Source organism: Lycium ferocissimum, unplaced genomic scaffold, assembly GCF_029784015.1.
Source record: "Lycium ferocissimum isolate CSIRO_LF1 unplaced genomic scaffold, AGI_CSIRO_Lferr_CH_V1 ctg105, whole genome shotgun sequence".
Lineage (NCBI taxonomy): Eukaryota > Viridiplantae > Streptophyta > Magnoliopsida > Solanales > Solanaceae > Lycium > Lycium ferocissimum.
The window spans coordinates 11,500-30,057 of record NW_026713343.1 but is presented as its reverse complement, the minus strand read 5'-3'; the positions used below and the strand labels follow the sequence as shown (position 1 = coordinate 30,057).

The 18,558-nt window shown below is 35.8% G+C and overlaps 2 protein-coding genes across 2 annotated transcripts; one reads left to right on the top strand and one right to left on the bottom strand.

Annotated features, from left to right (window-relative positions):
- The first annotated feature begins 6,353 nt into the window (after positions 1–6,353).
- On the top strand, positions 6,354–10,201 carry LOC132041505 (sesquiterpene synthase 14b-like). The gene is made up of 7 exons (XM_059432217.1): positions 6,354–6,492; positions 6,596–6,869; positions 7,788–8,160; positions 8,270–8,488; positions 8,664–8,802; positions 9,076–9,323; positions 9,637–10,201. The coding sequence occupies exons 1-7, from the start codon at positions 6,388–6,390 to the stop codon at positions 9,935–9,937; spliced, it is 1,659 nt and encodes a 552-aa protein (XP_059288200.1). The 5' UTR covers positions 6,354–6,387; the 3' UTR covers positions 9,938–10,201.
- A 4,407-nt stretch (positions 10,202–14,608) lies between these two features.
- Positions 14,609–15,541, bottom strand: LOC132041509 (defensin-like protein). Its single transcript, XM_059432221.1, has 2 exons — positions 15,391–15,541; positions 14,609–14,893 (listed from the first exon to the last, which is right to left on the bottom strand). Exons 1-2 carry the CDS (start codon positions 15,452–15,454, stop codon positions 14,637–14,639), a joined length of 321 nt encoding a protein of 106 aa, XP_059288204.1. The 5' UTR covers positions 15,455–15,541; the 3' UTR covers positions 14,609–14,636.
- Between the last annotated feature and the right edge of the window lie 3,017 nt (positions 15,542–18,558).

Sequence of the window (18,558 nt, the reverse complement as noted above, 5' to 3'; positions counted from 1 at the left end):
ATTTCATAAACCCCATGATCGGCCGCCCTTTACTCGGTCACCTTGCCTTTGGCTTTTTCATCATCGGCAGGAATATCCACCAATGGCGGCGGAGAATCCTGTATGCAAATTATCGTTTCAGATGAGGCCACAGCTTGTATCGGAAGGAAGGGACCAATGCCATACAAAGGCGGAATAGTAGGTACCTTAGAGCCTGATACCGATGAAGTTGCCTTCGATTCAGCGGCTGCGGCTGCCAGTTTTCCAGTACTTCTAGTAGAAGTGTGATCGGAGGCCCCGACTTTCGACCCGACGATCCCTGCGTCCGTCGACCTCGAGATGCCACTCGACCCAGCCGGAATTCGACTTGAGCTTTCCACCAATGGTGGAGTGATTGCAACAGAATCGGTCAAATCATGCTCGAGGGGCTCGTCAATAAGACGATGCCCACCCAACTCCTGGTCATCGTCGTCAGAATGGTCCAATAATTGGCCAACAACCTCAGCGTCTAAAGCACGGGCCGAGATATCTTCCGATGAGGTTTCTCGAATAACGACCTTCGATCTTTTCCTAGACTGGGAAGGAGCTCGAGATGATTCGGAGGATTTTCTTTTTCTCGTTTCAACTAGGTCTCCCAGACCGGGAGCTTCGACATCCTGCTCGTCGGTGAGGTCTCGGCGGTTTCCGGCCCCGGATGCGTGGCTTTTGATAAACCTGTGAAGCAAAGAGAGGAACAGTCATTACCTAACTAACGTGGCATATTACACAGAGTAGAAGGGACGACGCTCTAAGGGGAAGACTTACCATGGGTCCCGGCCTCCTAACGGGACCGGGATAAATGCCTCTAGGTACGTTCGGTATAAGTAAGTTGGGAACATATTTTTTCAATCCACTGGTCGAGGTTAGGAACCGCACCAAGGGTTCGGATAAGCGCTGTATACATACGAACAAATAAAAAGTTCAGTATCGGTGCAGGCACGCGGCCAAATCGTATCGACATAAAGTTACTTACGTCTTGGGTTCCATTTCTCGGGAAACGACAATTTATCAATGGGGATCAGATCCGCTGTTCTGATTCGGACAAACCTGCCCTGCCAGCCTCGGTCTCTATCTTCGTCCAGACCGGAGAAGCGCGCTTTTGCAGCTCGTTTTGAAAGTTTTATCATTCCCCCTCTGAAGACACGGGGGCTATATAGTCGAAGTAGGTGATGCACCATGAACGGAATGTTCACGTTTGTAGCAAAATAACGGAGGAGCACAACGATCCTCCAAAATGACGGGTGAATTTGGCCGAGGGTGATCTCGTATCGCTTGCAGAAATCGACCACCACAGAGTCGAGTGTGGTGAAGGTGAAAGGGTAAGTATAAGCACTTAAGTACCCTTCCACGTGGGTCGATAGGGCTTCATCTTGGTCGGGAATAACAACCCTCTTACCTTTCCATCCACAATCTTCCTTGACTTGTTCGAGTTTATTCGGGAGTATCGTGCACAGATAGGCTGATATTTCGACACCTCGATCCCCCTGTTGAGAAGGTTTCTCGACTTTGAAGTCCCGAATGGTTGAACAATCTTGAGGAACGAAGTCAGTCAATAGTGGCTCTGGTTTAGGAGCCGAAGACGTCTCACCGGCCTTAGCCTTTGAAGATTTGCTCGTCATTTTGAAAGTATGAAGATAAGAAGGTTTGAAGATTGAACAGGAAATTAAGAAGAAGATATGAAGATATAGAGGTTTGAAGGTTTGAAGATATGAAGATCAAATTAATCAGAGAACACGAAGGTAAAAATTCCCTTTGGTAAAAGTCGAAAAGTGAAAAAAGAAGGGGAAAACTTGCTTTTATAGAGTGGGACCGAGACGCTTTACCTTTCACAATCGTTTTCAGAGCCAACGGGGCTTCGACACGTGTCGATGTCAGACGGATGTGATGGATGTGACCTTGATCCTATCTAATCATGGGAAGCGTATGCGAGAAGGAACCGGGGCGTCCGCTCAACCAACAGATCGTGCTTAAACAGGTCGACTTTCCGAAGAGACCTAGATCGGGACCTCATACGAACACTTCCATGATCGAGTAAAGCTTTCGAATATTTCGCAAATGATGTTGTTTCGAACCGGTCGTGGCCGAGTTTAATAACAAGATGCTCGATTATGGTGGCCGGTAGCAAAACATGTCGGGTTCTTTCGGATTATGGAATAAATGATTACTGATCGAATACAACAAGAGCATATACAAAGGTTTGGGTACAAACAATACACATGGAATGCTCAATAAAGTCTAATAACAACCAATTTGCAAAACTCCATTAAAGATTTTTTCATTTCATGAAATTCCGACTATGCCGGATACATCAGTACATCAGAAAAAGTAGAAGAAACCCTACTCTATGACCAGTAATGGGAAAACAAAAGTAAGGCAGCCACACCCTTACTCAACCTAACAAGTCGGAGGATGAGATCTTCGAGTCTATCCACAGGATGCGGCAATGACGGGTAATACCAATTAGATGTCCCCGCGACTTGCACCAGAGGTGGACGACCCAGGGATATCCAATCCCGGTAAATCTTCCTCATCGAGCACAATCACTGGTGTAGTTTCACCCAAAGGCATTTACCAATGGGTCCCCATAATATGGCGAGTTCGAACTCGAGATCCAACCCCCGAATGCACAACGGGAAAACTTCTAGCCTCCCTGCGTCTAGGTGGCCTCGATGGAGCGGGTGTTCTTCTTTCTCGAACTACGTCCTCGGCTATCGACTTTCCTTTGAAAGCCCTCCTCGTCCGAAGTCCTGAAAACCAAAGGTATTGAGTTAAGATAATAATACAGGGAAATAGGGGTTGAAACGATGATATTAAGAAGCTACCATGGTCTTTGCCTTTCCACTCTTCGGGTGCCATTCTTCTCCAAGAATGACCTAAGCTACGAGAAGCCCGGAGAAGGGCAACCACCCACTCAAAAATTGTAGTTTCGAGCGTGGGCTCAACTGGATCCGGTGAAGGGTTCCACACTTCAGGAAAATCAACAAATGATGGACGGTGAAGTTGAACCGTGCGTATCATCGTGAACCGATGAAGCCATCCTTAATCATAGTCGTCTTCAGGGTCGATTAAGCTTCGACTTCCCCCGGGAAGCAACTGAACAATTCCCCCTCGGATCACCCGAGGTATATATAAATGAAGCAAATGATCGAGGATGGAAGCAAATGATCGAGGATGAAAGCAACTCCGGCCGCATTGGCCAATTTCTCAATACAGAACACGAGCCTCCAAATTTGCGGGGCAATCTGCCCGATACATATTCGATATCGACGGCAGAAGTCCTCGATTATTCTATGAACAGGGAGGGTGAACCCTCTGGCGAAGGGATAAGTGTATAATAGCGAATAACCGGCAACATGATGATTTATTTTCACACTCTCCCCAATGGGGAGAAGATCGACGTCTGCGCCTAGATGGCAATCTTCTCTGATCGTAGTAATGGCGTTATCACCGATACAAGATTCGAAATTTTCCACCGGGTCAAGATGGTGAAGGACTTTACAGTCGTTTGTATAAATAAAACCCGACGAAACAATACTAGCAGCAATAGATTCTAACTCCCTATCAGAGCCAGCGGCTCCAGCCGATGGCATGAATGAAGGCTGATCTTCACCCTGAGTCAGTAACGGTACGTAAGCTATGATCGTGGAAGGTCCCCCTTAACAAAAGGTATTCTCACCCTGGAACAAGAAGATTGAAGATCCGAAGAGTATTATGGGCTCAATGCAGGAATGTTAGTAGGTTTTGAGGTGGAACAAAGTGAGATTTGAAGAAGTGCAGATGCATGGAAAAGAAAGAAGACTTGGGCTTTATATAGAAAGAGATTTAAGAGATCCTGTAGCGTATCAAGAATTTCGATACAAGGAGGATTCCCCAAAAAGATTTGGCGGTACAGTTAATAATGACCCGGCATCGGGCGGTGAGATTTGACTTAAAGGTCTCGTCCTAGGTAATTGGAGGCGGTACGCTCAGTTTATTCAGGGTCCATTCCCCGCCGTCAGTAACTGTACCTCGTGAAATGGGAGGACTATCTGTATACGGGTAAAACCGATGACACAGGCACGCTCGGTTTCCCGTTGTCATGGTTATGCTCAGTCACAATACTACTGTCTCACCAGGAACGAGACTTCGAGCTCAGGCCAGGATGAGGCGATAAAGGAAGGGCGATTGACTGCCATTAGCGGGAGACCGAAATATCCTTCCTCACCCGGATATTTCGGCATCGATCTCGGAATATACGGTATGTCACCGTATTTACTTGCTTTATTTAGAATTGTACTAGGGTTGAAACTCCTCTACTATATAAAGAGGAGGTTATCATTCATGAAAAGGGTTGGCAATAGCAAAGAGAGAAATAGTTTACATCAACAATCATAAGAATCTTATTAAATCAGTTTCCATCTATTCTTAAGTTCATTTTTTATTATACCTCGTGAGAGCTTGTAACCAAAAGGGTATCGACCTCGGTTTCTATACCCGAGGCCATACGCATTTAACATTTGGTTAGATCTGCTTCTCTGTTCATTTTATTGACATATCTCGCTATTTAATCTTGAATTGAATTTAGCCACATATCTTTGGCATCACGTACAAATTTAATTGTTCTCCGTTTTAAGGTTAAACACTTAAAAGTTACATAAAAATAGAACGATATCAAACATTTTGGAACGTCCCAAAACGTCTACATAAGTAAGCATGCAAGAATTATTTGACAATTTTTATTTTTCTTACTATTATCTTGTTAACAGACTAAACCGCAAGTCAAAAAAGTTTCAACAATTACGTTCTTTGTCTAGCACGGTGTATGGGTAAAAAATCGCACCTAACACGTGGACCAACATGCAGTCGACACGTGTCAGTTTATACAATGACGTAGATAAATCAGATGGTAATGCCGAGCAAAACATTTGCGGAAAGGTAGTTGATACCGACGATGTGGTCAACGAAGAGAGCATCAACGGAACAACACGCAAGACCCTCTTAATTGCACATTAAAATAGAGTTAATGTAGTAACGGCAAAACGGTTTCTAACGGCCATAATCAAGGAATTAAATGACAATCATTAATTCAGCAATTAATGATTGCCGTTACAGACATATAATGGGAAGGGCACCAGATAGGACCAGAGACCTATAAATAGAACTTTCACTTGTATACCTAGGCAGCCAATACGGACTAGAAAATACACGATTATTAATTATTCTCTACTTATTATCATTATCATTATTCTTTTATCATCAAGTTCTTATTCATTCCGGGGAACGGAGAAATCCATTACTGTTGTTCATCCACAATTGGCATAAGTCTACTTTTTCCTTTTATTTACTTATTCTTTATTAACCTTTAAATAACTTGCATGTGTTAATTCTAACATCTGTATCAAATTACTACCAACTGTGATTAACCTTAGAACAAATTCAACTATTTGGATAAAATACGAATTTTGACTCAAACACACGGATAAGAAAGAGGTCTTGAGTCAAAAAATACAAACCAAGCTCTTCAATCGTCACACTCTTAGAAATACGTAAGTTTGCTTCAAACCAATCGACATGAGAAGAGTCCTAAATTTTCTTCTTCTCTATCTCTATGAAAAGAGTGTTATATAATTTAGACCTTTAATTTTAAGGGTGTATTCAGTATGAAGGAAACTATTTTCATTTTCCAATCTTTGAATATTTAGTTGGTCCAACTTTTTTGAACGTCTCAAAGCCATCTACATGAGTAGAAAAAAGCAATCAAAAGTTATTTGACAGTTAAGTTTCTATTTCAATTTTCTATGTCTAATCTTGTTAATAGACTAAACTGCAATACTCATCCAAGACAAGACAATTCAAAAGAATTTCAACAATTACCTTCATTTTTTAGGTCTCGATCTCCATTGATATAATCAAGAAGATACTAATTATTTATTTTCAAATTTACTCCTGTTCAGATAATTTAAGTGTAATTTTATGTAATCAAGAAATTTTGTTAAATAAGTACTATTTAATTAGGGCAAGTTAGTCAAATTTGTTTCTAGAAGTTAGTATTTTGTTAAGGAGTGTGCCAGAGGCCAAAAGGACACTTATATATTATGGTGACCGGAGAGAGTACTAAGGGCAAAATGGGAGAGATATGATTTATTTTGTCTTGAATACAAATAATTTAAGATAATTATTTTTAGAAATCACGACATATAATTTGAGACGAAGAGAATACTTTCCGGAAACAGAAAAGTTATTTGGATAACTACTTACTTGGACACTTGTCGTCCCAATTGCATTATAAAATACCTCATTTGCACTATAAAATACCTCACCATATAGCAGCAACAATCTCAAATTGTAGTAATTAAAGCTAGGAAAACCATTTTTGGGAAAGAGAAAAGTATGAGTCAATTAGCAATGGTTCATACTACAATTACACGTCTGTTGGCAAATTATCTCACTAGTGTCTGGGGAGACTATTTTCTCTCCTACACTCATCAACTCACAGTATGTGCACACTCATATATATCTTTAAAACATTGCATTTGCTGCTATTTTTACATAAAGGTAGTAAAACAATACTAACGACTGTTTTATAAATTTGGTGAAGGAAATTAGTATGCAAGAAAAAGTTGAACTTGAAGAGTTAAAGGAAAAGGTCAGGAAAATGTTGGTGGAAACACCTGATAATAGTACACCAAAACTTGTATTGATTGATGCAATCCAACGACTGGGAGTGGCATATCATTTTGAAAATGAGATTAAATCATCCATTCAGAACATTTTTGATGAATTCGAACAGAATGAAAATGATGATGATGATCTGTACGTTGTTGCTCTTCGTTTTCGACTAGTGAGACAACAAAGGCATTACATGTCTCCTGGTATATCGTATATCTTAGAATTACTACTTCCTTTTCTTTTATTATTTCAATATTGCGTTAAACTTTCAACTATATATAGGTTTTCTATGCACTTAAGAAGTTCGTTGCTTTTGAGTTTGTCATATAGCAATAAAGATATTGGCGTTCATAAATGGTCAAAAGTAAAATGTTGATGAGGTGTGATCATCATGTCTAAACATAAAGGTGCATTTAGAATCTAAACTTTATGAATTCAAAAATTACAGATGAGGCTTAGTTTAAAACTAAAAAGAACACATTTCAGTTAAAAATGAAAGAGCGCATGATCTTTATTTCACTTGCAATTAGATGTAACACAGTGAAATTTAATTTGTTAATCCTCTTAGAAGTCAATTGAAAAAAGATAATCAAGAGGAATGTTTCTTGGGGAATGTCTAGCTTTTGTAGAGATATAACTATTGTTAGAGTCCAAACTTCAAAATGAATTCCATCATCTTTTCAAGACCAATCTTGTCAAATCATAAAGATTAAAATAATACTAGAAGCGGAAGTGTATCTGAATTCATGAGAACTGGTGAAGTCCTTCAACCAGCCCGTGGTCTTCCAAACCAAGACGTAAACCCTTATTACCTTTCTGACGACGGGATACCAAAAGAAAATTTGACCATAACCTTTTTTATAGTTGCACAACTTTATGTATTTCTAATTTAACTTTCATTATATTAGAAATTACATCATGATATCCACACATAATAACCCATACTTTATGAGGTGTCATAGACCTTCACTTTAGATATTGGCAGATAACTTTTAATTTGAGTCAACTTTTAACGATAGGAACCAACATACAACTATTAGTAACACACACACATACACATATATTGGGATTTGTACGTCTTTTTAACTAGTTTAATCTCTCACATGATGATAATTAAGCAGATGTATTCAAAAAATTCATCAACCATGATGGGAAGTTCAAGGAAACTCTTACTAAAGATGTGCTAGGATTATTAAGTTTATATGAAGCAGCACATCTAAGAGTACATGGGGAAGACATTCTTGAAGAAGCCCTAACTTTTACCATCACTCATCTCAAGTCCATGGGCCCTAAATTGGACAACTCGCTCAAGGTCCAAGTTAGTGAAGCCTTGAGCCAGCCCATTCATACAAATGTACCAAGAGGAGGAGCAGGAAAATACTTACGTATTTATGGGAACATTGAAGCACATAACAATTTGCTTTTGAAATTTGCAAAATTGGATTTCCACATTTTGCAAAAGATGCACCAAAGAGAGCTTAGCGAACTTACAAGGTATATATGAATATGGCATATGCTTCATGATATAAATTATAGTATTCTTGTGATATATTAAAACATAACTAACCATTAGTATGTTTGTGTATATACATATTATATATAGGTGGTGGAAAGACCTAGATATTGTAAACAAATTTTCATATGCAAGAGACAAACTGGTGGAGTGTTACTTTTGGGCAATAGAGGTGTTTTTTGACCCTAAATATAGACGTGCAAGAAGAACGTTAACAAAATTAATCGTTATCATCACCGTCACTGATGACCTCTATGATGCTTGTGCAACTTATGACGAACTTGTGCCTTTCACCAATGCAATCGAGAGGTGAAAGTATAACCTTAATAATCAATCTTTGTCATTTCCCGTTGTTGGGTAAGATTTAAGTGTTATTATGCATCTATATATCAAGTATAGTAGTACTAGTTATCGTAAAATGATATGTAGAAGTAAAATATATACTATCAACTAGTGGACTTTGATAGAAACCCCTAACGTGCAGATGTGACATTAGTGCTATGGATTCGATATTGCCCTATATGAGACCTCTTTATCAAGTCTTCATGGATTATTTTGATGAAATAGAAGAAGAATTGACCAAAGATGGTAAAGTAGAATGTGTCTGCTCTGCAAAAAATGAGGTAAGCTTGCTTAATAACTCGGCCTCATTAATCGGTTAAACTAACTTACAGAGAAGAAAAAGAAAAGTAAAAGATAAAACACTTACAATTTATCCGAAAGAAGATATGGAATATGCTTCGTACACTAGACCTTTGTGGTCCGGCTCTTCCCGGAATCCCGCACATAGTGGGAGCTTAGTGCATCAAGCTAGCTATCTTTTTTTATGATATGTATATACTTCTAATTCTACTTGTTAACCGTTTTTTTCCTTCTAATATTTCCTTGTTTATTAGGCGAAAAAGTGGACCAAAAGCTATCTTAAGGAAGCCGAATGGTTGAATGCTGGCACTATTCCAAAATGCGAGGAATATAAGAGAAACGCTACTTTAACTATTTCCATTCAGATGATTATTGTTACCTCTTTGATTGTTACGGAGGAATTTATAGCCAAAGAGACTTTTGAATGGATGATAAATGAGTCTTTGGTCGCTCGAACTTCATCACTAATCAACAGATTAAAGGACGATATTATTGGACATGAAGTAAGTATGCCAACATATTCCTTATTTGCATTCTTTAATTTCCCCTAAAGCTATGAGTAGGTCTCGTTGCCCATTTTGGAGGTACATTTGGCACGAGAAATAGATACATTTTAACATGGATAGGCTAATTAGTCATCAAACAAAGTTTTAATTATGCAAGAATACGTAGGTTTTGATTACTAGAACTATCTATATTTAAAGAATGCATTGGCTTAAAAGTTTAAGAACATTTAAGTTTAAACTTAAAAAAAGATGTTTAAATTAAAGTTTAACATATAGTTCTATTGCACATACTGAAATCTATTTCATGCTGCACGAACAACAAAGAGAACATGGAGCTTCATTCATTGAATGCTACATGAAAGAATATGGAGCTTCAAAACAAGAGGCATACGCTGAGACTTGGAAGGAAATCGCAAATGCATGGAAAGACATAAATGCGGAATATCTACGTGCTACTGAATTACCAACATTTGTCCTCGATCCTGCCTTAAATCTTACACGCCTTGTAGAAATTCTCGAAGGGGATGATTTTACAAATTCGAAAAACAAGCTTAAAGACCTCATCACCTTGTTGTTTGTTGAATTTGTCAACGGTACATCACGTGGATAATCGTGTTGATGTGTACCATTCATCAAGTGCTTAACTTTAAGCAAACAATATCATGGTTCCAAAACTTAGAAATATTTCTAAGTGATTGCTGAAATTGGGGGGTTGCTGCTTTCTATTTATGTTTGGGAATAGTTGTCTCAGCATATCAAGAACACTAGTGCATGTGTGTTGTCTTTTTACTCACATTTCGTTTAATAAAATACAGGCGATGAAGTTGTATTGAGTCGCGTTTCAAATATGTTCTTGATGGATGTTTTAATCTCATTGCAAGCATTTATAGCTTTTCTTTAGAACATAACCACGTTTAGTGGCTTGACCACTTAAGTTGTTCAAGCCTTGATATGTAGCAAACAATAAAGTAAAAGAAATGAAAACAAAGGCTTCAATACGACTTTGTAGAATCAAATAAGAAAATAATTTTCATTTTTATCATTTTCTCATATTCTGTTGAATTATATCGAATCCATTTTCGATTTTAAACTAGTGACAATTACATTCTAAAACTAAAAAACTTTTTCCTTTTACTATGAATTTAACTAATGAGATTGGATAATATTCTTCCCCGACTAGAGGTTTGAAAAAAAAAAAAAATCGAGACATTCAGAAAGAGAGCTGTATCATTTTTAGGATTATAATATGGTCCTATATTGCTTGAATCTTTAGGCTTAATTAGCAAGGAACTCTTTGTTTAGAGTAAAAGAGAGAACAGTGGCCCATAGCGCATTCACCTGTAAATTTCCCTCTACGAGGGCAAAGTGTGGAACATTGATGTACTTCATTGAAACGAATATGAGTGTGAAGACAACACAGACACTCTCTTCTTTGATAAACTGAATATAATTTATTCTTAAACATTGAAAGATTCAACTAGCTCGAGGACGAACGTCTTTCCGTGTTTATGTCTTTCCACGCATTAATGATTTCCTTCCGAGCCGCCTCAGCATATGCCTTTTGCTTGGAAGCTCCATATTCTTTCATGTAGCATTCTATGGATGACGCTACACAACTTTTCTGTTGTTCGAACTACACAGAAATAGATCTCAAATATGAATATCATACTTTTCTAGCGAAGCATGAATTTAGTAAACTTGTTCTACCTTTTACTGTGTTGTTTCAGGGTAGGTTCAACTGGGCCTCTTAAACATGTATAGTACTCCTTATCACTTTTGGTCCTTTAAGTTTGACCAAAATGAGCATTTTTTTGGTCCAGTCAAATACTTAACAAAACTCGGCAGATTTAACTGGAAATGTGGAAGAAAAAAAAATCTCGGCAGATTTAACTGGAAATGTGGAAGAAAAAAAAATCTCGGCAGATTTAACTGGAAATGTGGAAGAAAAAAAAAAATATTCAACGGAAACTCACATTTGAAGATGCTTACCTGATGTGAATTAATATCGTCTCTTAGTCGGTTGAGTAAGCTCGAACAATCAAAGGCTCATTTATCACCCCCTCAAAAGTCCATTTGGCTATAGCTAGTCAAATAATACAAACTAAGCTCTGTCCGTCAGATATATTAGAAATATGTCATTTTGTTTTCGCCGCCCAATTGACATGAGAAGAATCCTAAACTACTTCTTTTATCTCTATGTAAGTTAGAATTTAAAAAATTAAGGGTATGTTTGGTATGTAAAATTTTCTCATGTTTGATTGGTAAAAATATTTTGAAAAATATTATTTGTTGGAAAAAAATTCTTTAATTATTAGAAAAATGACTTTCTGATAGGAATAGGGATCAGTAAGTGACGTTCCATGTTGATTGTGTCACCCTCATTCCTGTTGGGTGTGCGAACAAAATACCACATTGGTAGCTGGAAAGAAAAAGGAGCTACTTATAAGGAGTTGGATACTCTTAATGATGTGAGGCCTTTTGAAGAAAAACCGTATTTACCAAAGAGACAATATCACATCATATTAAGAGCGCGCATCTTTGGGCCGCTTAGCCGCGCGCGCGCGCGCGCGCGCGCGGTTTGGCGCGACAAGTATGAAGATGGCGGAGTGTGGCGTGGGGCCGGCTTAGTGCCTTTGCCCGTATATGGGCCAGTTTGCAACTTTTACCCGTAGCTTTGAAGACGCATACCCAGCCTTTGGGCTTCGGGTGACCGTAAATACTCTGACAATATGGGTGGCACACAGACATGTTGAATCTTTGACCCGTGAGTTATGGTAATGAGCCATGTGGAACTTAGTTTGAGGGGGAGATTGTTGGGTGTGCAAATAAAGTACCACCTTGGTAGCTGGAACGTAGTTTGGATTCGTGAGAAGTAATTTAGCCCCTATTAACTTATTAGTTGATTGCAAGTTCTTTTCGTTAATATTTCCTTCTTCCCTTTTTATATAAAATTAAAAATCATACGTTAAGAAAGGCATATAATTTAGTTCTCAAAAAATCAGGTTTTGGTGGAGTCGCAAATATCTTATTATTAATATAATAAGTCTCGGGTTCGAGCCATGAGCATATAAAGTTGTTTTTTTCATGGAGCTTTTACTTTCAAAGTGAGATTTTCCAGCGTTTTAACTGAATTGAATTATTTATCTTTGCAAATTGCAAGTTTAGAAGTTATCTAATTATTTCAAATTCCACTACCGCTCCATGTAATAACATTTATTTTTGTTATTTAAATGAATGTTTTATCTATTTTAAAGTTAATTATAGATCTTTGAAAGAAGTTATCTACTTATATTGAATTCCACTACCGTGCCATGTAGTAACATTTATTTTTGTAATTAAAATGAATGTTGTGTCTATTTTAACGTTAATTGCTATTTCACATAAATTGTTCTTTTTGTGTAATTTTTTTTAATTGATGAGATGGGCGTCTTTTAGCTAAATGTCGTTCGTCTTTTTTACCTTTTTAAAATAGATTTTACATTGGACATTAATTATTTCTCTAATATTTAGGACTTTCAAATCAACTAACATATTGATTATTGAATCTTTCCTTATTTGAACAAGGTACTAATATTTAGGACAATAAAATCCATTAAAATTTTACCTAATATATGAATAAGCTCATTAAGCAAAGCTATTATATTCTAATTTTAGAACGTTATAAAGAGATATTATTGAGATACAACAACATACTATATTGGTCTGTCATATTTAGGACATACAACATACTATATTGGTCTGTCATATTTAGGACATACTATAATTAATTTAGGAGTATTCACATTGTTTGAAATTTACGTAAATATTGAATTCAACTATTATGTCGGCGTAATAAAATTCATTTTCATCATTTAGACAATTGCATATACTTAAAGAAAAATATATTCCTTTTATATAAATTATTTATTGATTCACGTGATATACACGTGACACGCACGTACACTTAAGATTAGTTAATAAATAAAAGCAAACCTCAAAGAGAAGAGTACAAACAAGGGGACTAGGTGTAAATTTACTAATCTTAATGATGTTTGATTGAATATGAAGTTTAAGAATTTTTTTTTCCTGAAATATGTGTCTATAATAAGTCATAGTTGTGTATCTATAAATCATCTCATTAAGAGTAAAATGAGAAGTTTAAAGTTAAATTATTACTAAATATAGAAATATATCATTAAGAGTAAAATGAGAGGTTTGAAGTTAAATATTGTTACTAAATATAGAAAGATATATATTTGGATCAAATTTTTTTTTTTTTGGGAGTTCACAGTGCATTTTATTCATCTTCCAAACACCAATACAAAGGTTGTGAGGGAGTTTAACTAAGCTAACAACTCTCATACTCATCTGTTCCAATTTAAGTGTCTTACTTTTCTTTTTGATCTGATCCAAAAAGAGTGTCTCTTTCTATATTTAGTAATTTTTCCAATTGCAACACTCTACGTGGCAAGATTAAGACCACAAGATTTAAAGGACTACATACATCTTTAATTTAAAATCACAAAATTCAAAAGTCTCTCTTTATTCTTAAACTTTGTGCTCAATCAAATAAAACACTTAAAATGGACGGAGGGAGTATTCAAAAAAGAAGGGTAGGCATACCTATATCCTTGAAGATGAGGTAAATGCGCCTTGCCAAAAAATTCTTATGATGCAAAAGCCTAGAGCTATATAATAGCCACTAATGGAGGTAAGATAACTAATCTGGTAAAAAAAAATTGAAAATATTTTCTCTAGCAATTTTTTTTTAAAAAAAAAAAATAATGAAAATGATTTCCATAGGGGAAGTAGGGAAAATAAGTTCCACAAGTGGCATTGGCGTTCCACATTAACACCTCATCTTCAACCCCACGTACCACCCCCCATCTCCATCCCCCCCCACCCCCCACCACCCCACACTCCTACCCGTCCACTCCCAACTTTCATAGTATAATATCTCTAGATTTCATACAAATTGTTGCTTTTAGGATAATATGTTTTGTTTATGTACCGAACAATAGAAAATAAGTCAAAAATCCACATATTTTCCTAGAAAACATTTTCTTTATACTGAACACACCCTGATTGGGTAATTCTAACATAAAAATATTATATACTACTAGTGATGCATTATTGTAGAGAGAACTCTCCTTGCTTTCATTAGAACATACATTAACTTGATACAAGATCCAAAAAGGGATTGATGTGTCACAACTTATTTAGTGTGCTAAATGGCTACTAGAGGCCAAGAACACAACATTATAGGCTACCCTTTAAGAAAGGCAACACTTTATTATTGTTCGTGACACTAAATACTTAATCTCTCTTAATTACTCCATCATGATCTCTTCTTCAAGCACAGCTTCAGTTAAAGTTTTTGCTTTCTCAGTCAAAGTCAACTCAGCTTCATTTGAAATATTCTCATCAAATACACATGGCTTAGTGCATAGGCACTTTCTTTGAAGTTTGCTACAATGTCCATCAGTAAACTTCTCCTTGATGCAAGCTTTTCTGCATGAACTGTCGGTAATGCATATTCCTTTAAAAGTGTTGCTCGGTTTTTTGCAAATGTTCTTAGCTTGCACCTCTACAAATCATTCGCAAGTACTTACAAATGTTAGAAGAAGAAAAAATCGAAAGAAATATTCACTACTAAAAATAGGAATGAGGGATAGACAAATTTTGTAGTTAAACAACAAAATGCATTGTTAATCTTATTTAGCAACAGATAAACTAAGAGCTATTTAGTGACAGATTAGCGAGCTTCGTAGCTAAGCTTCGGAGCTAAGTCGAACTTTTTTATATGTTGATTGCTTGTATGCCATTTAGAGGAATACAATAAACAAGTTTTTTCAGGATATTTCAAAGACACCAATCATATCTAGAGAACTTTTGAACTGTGAATCAATTTAATGTCCTTAAAGAAAAATTACTATTGGATACTCTTTCGAGGAATACATACAAGTTTTGTCATGATTAGTTCCTCAAAGCCAATACAAGAAACCATGGAAATAGAGTAATATTACGGATAATTTTTTATTATTTGTATGAGGATTTAATTTAGAGGAACAGATGGAGACACACCATAGGCAACAAAGAGCATCATTGCCAAGACCAGAAATGCCATGAAGCAAACGGAGCGAGCCATAGTCTTTTTGGATGAGTGAAAGAGATAGGAAATATTAATACTATGCAATTATGAGTTGTGAATAAACACTAACACAATAGAGGTATTTATAGGCAGTGAAATAAGAGTAGATAAGGTTTTACTTATCTATTGAAAGAAAAAAACAAGAATAGATAAATTTAGTGGGCCAATAAATGCGCGGAGGTATTGCACCGTAGTTGTAGGTAATTTTGATGTTTGGAGATATACAGATATAACGCACAAAAAAAAAAAATTCCTCATGCATATCAATTTTTTTTAGCTTCTCACCCCGTGTACTTGATATTCGTTTTGGAGCTCAATTAATTCGATTTGTGTCAGAAAGTCTCACTTTAGAGAGTAAAACGCTCTCTATCAAAGAACCCGAAACCTCTAATTAAGGAATAAAGATTACTTACCACCCACAACAACCTTTAATAATCATGGTCATCAACTATATGAACTAGTTTTTTCTCCCAAAAAACTAATTAATACATTAAATTCGTTTTATCTTACTTATTAAGATTATTGTAAACAAAAAGGATTCCACACCCTTAGTTATGAAAGTGAAGTCAATGAGCCATAGTAATTCTTACTTGTTTAGCATAATTTGATTTGACATACAGTTTATTAATTAACTAGTTAATTGACCCGCGCTTTGCGTGGTAAGATAGTTTGTTTTGTAAATTTAATTGATGTAAAAGGGATAAAAATAAATTATAGAACAAAATATAAAAAAATATTTGATCTTAGAATCTGGAAAGGGATCAAAAGTAACTCTTATTTCATTGAGAAAAAAATTTATGTAGCATAAGCCTGCTCTCGTCCTTCCTTTCTATTTAAATATTATTCAGAAATATTGCTATCAATTTCTATATATAAAATTGAGGGACATTAACCCGGTGATGTTGCATGCCTCGTCGATCAGAATATATATTTATTTATGATTTTTTTTAGAAAAAATGAAGTCCCTTGGCTTACGTCCTCCCTAGTTCTGGCTTGTTGCAATATTCATAGTGTCAATAGCTTGCTCTTTCCTTCAAGGGCAAGATGGTTTCTTGTGTTATTCATTAATTGCCAGGGCAGTAATTTCTTGCTCATGTCCTCGCACAATTCTTGTGTTCTTCATTTATTGCCGTAGTGGGAATTTCTTGCTCCCTCGCTCAATCCGTTTGTTTCTCTTTCACTGTCTTTGAATCCTTCTCCATTGAACCAAACCATATCTTTAACCAGAGTAACAAGAAGTGATCACAATGACATAATAAAATACTGTCAAAAGCATCTAAAAAAATTTCCTCACAATAATCACATTACAAACGAATACTAAACAAAAGTTTGTCAATATTTCTAAACACCCAAAAGGTGATAAATCAATAAAAAGTGCACTAATATTCATACCAAAATCCATGAAGGGGTTGTTGAGAAAGTTGCTTGGCATTTTGGTAAATGATCGATGAATGAATATAGATAAACTCAACAATAGCCGTCCAATGAGCCATAGTAATTCTTACTTGTTTAGCATAATTTGATTTTGCATACAGTTTATTAATTTTTTTTTTTTTTTTTTTTTAATGTGATCTCAAGTATGTCATGATATATGTGTGGTCATAAAAGTTTTAAAATTTGTGATCTTACATATGCCATAAAGATTATCTTTTGCAGCTATAAAAGCTTCTCATTAAGGTAATATAATGTAACAGCTCAAACCCATGACACATATTGTCGACTTTGGCTCAATAACTTTAGGGATTTGTCACTCGAGCTACTACATCATCGAGTTCAAAAATGCACTTACCGTGCATTTAAACTCGTATATATCTTACAAAGCACTTCAGCTTAGTTATTCTCTTATTCCAACGTCAGTCTCTTCTGAGGTGTCATACATGTGCAACCCTACTTTAGAAAATAACAAAATTATCAGCCTTACTTTCTTCGTGAAAGGATTGTTGCCAAATGGCAGAGTAACATGCTTGCATTACCTTGATTTTTGGGTTTTGTACAACCAATAATGGCTTATCAATGGACGCGTTTCCCTTTCCAGTACAAAATCATTTACTCTTGCTATATCAATAAAGAACATGAATAGACATATATTTGGAATATAAGAACCTAAAAGTCAAAAGTTTATAAAGTTAGAATGCTTTGAACTTCTAAAATGAAAATAAGTTGAGACAATTTCTTTTAGTAATCATGTTAAATAATTTGAGACGGAGGGAGTAACATAATAAGGGGCAAAAGTAGATCTACAAAAGTTACTCCATACACCAATAAAAAGGACCCAAGTGGTAGCGGTCTTAATAAATTAACCCAAGAGTAAGAATGGAAATATGTAGGGAAAAAAACCTTTAGCAGCCACATGTAGCAACTTCATTGCATTAAAGAGTCAAAATATTATATAGTCCCTGTGAGTAGGGTGTTCATGGGTCGGTTTGGGGCGGTTTTGAGTTAAAACCAAAACCAAACTAATCTAGTAGGTTTTAAAATTATTAAAACCAAATCAAACCAAATATAATACATATCTATCGGTTTGGTTGTAGTCGGTTTGGTTCGGTCTGAGTCTGTTTTTCAATTTTTAAGAAAATTAACGGTATTTCTCTCTTTCATGTTTGTTTCCTACAATTAGGAGATAGTTTTCTATCCTTTTCCAATAGTTTTCTATCCTTTTCCAACTTATAATCCATTATTTACCCTTTTATTGTGGTAGCTATAGTTTCTTGCATTATGGAGAAAACGTCTTAGGATTTATTATTTAAATTGAGTGAATAAAGTTTAATAGAAATACAAAAAATAAATCTGGGAAAATCTCATATAGTTGTTTCTTTGAATACATGAGTTTGAATTCATGAATTTCTTTTTTAAAACCGGCTTAAGGTATAAAGTTCATTAGCCTATTATAGATAAAATAAACTTTTGCTTAAAAATTATTTAGAAGTATTCATAAAAATTAATATATTGTATATATATAATTATAAAAATTATGTATAAAATTTTTAGGTTTGGTTCGGTTTTTTCTTCGGATTGCTTTTAGTAAAACCAAAATCAAACCAAATATTATGGTATTTTTAAAAATTCAAAACCAAACTAAACCTAACCCAAGTAAATATCGG

Bases quoted from the DNA above. Each gene is read 5' to 3' on its own strand.
- LOC132041505 (XM_059432217.1), top strand. From the start codon at position 6,388: ATGAGTCAATTAGCAATGGTTCATACTACAATTACACGTCTGTTGGCA. The intron at 6,870-7,787 runs GTATATCGTATA...ATAATTAAGCAG, and splicing joins AAGGCATTACATGTCTCCTG to ATGTATTCAAAAAATTCATC. The intron at 9,324-9,636 runs AGTAAGTATGCC...CTATTTCATGCT, and splicing joins GACGATATTATTGGACATGA to GCACGAACAACAAAGAGAAC.
- LOC132041509 (XM_059432221.1), bottom strand. From the start codon at position 15,454: ATGGCTCGCTCCGTTTGCTTCATGGCATTTCTGGTCTTGGCAATGATG. The intron at 14,894-15,390 runs GTGTGTCTCCAT...AATGATTTGTAG, and splicing joins GATGCTCTTTGTTGCCTATG to AGGTGCAAGCTAAGAACATT.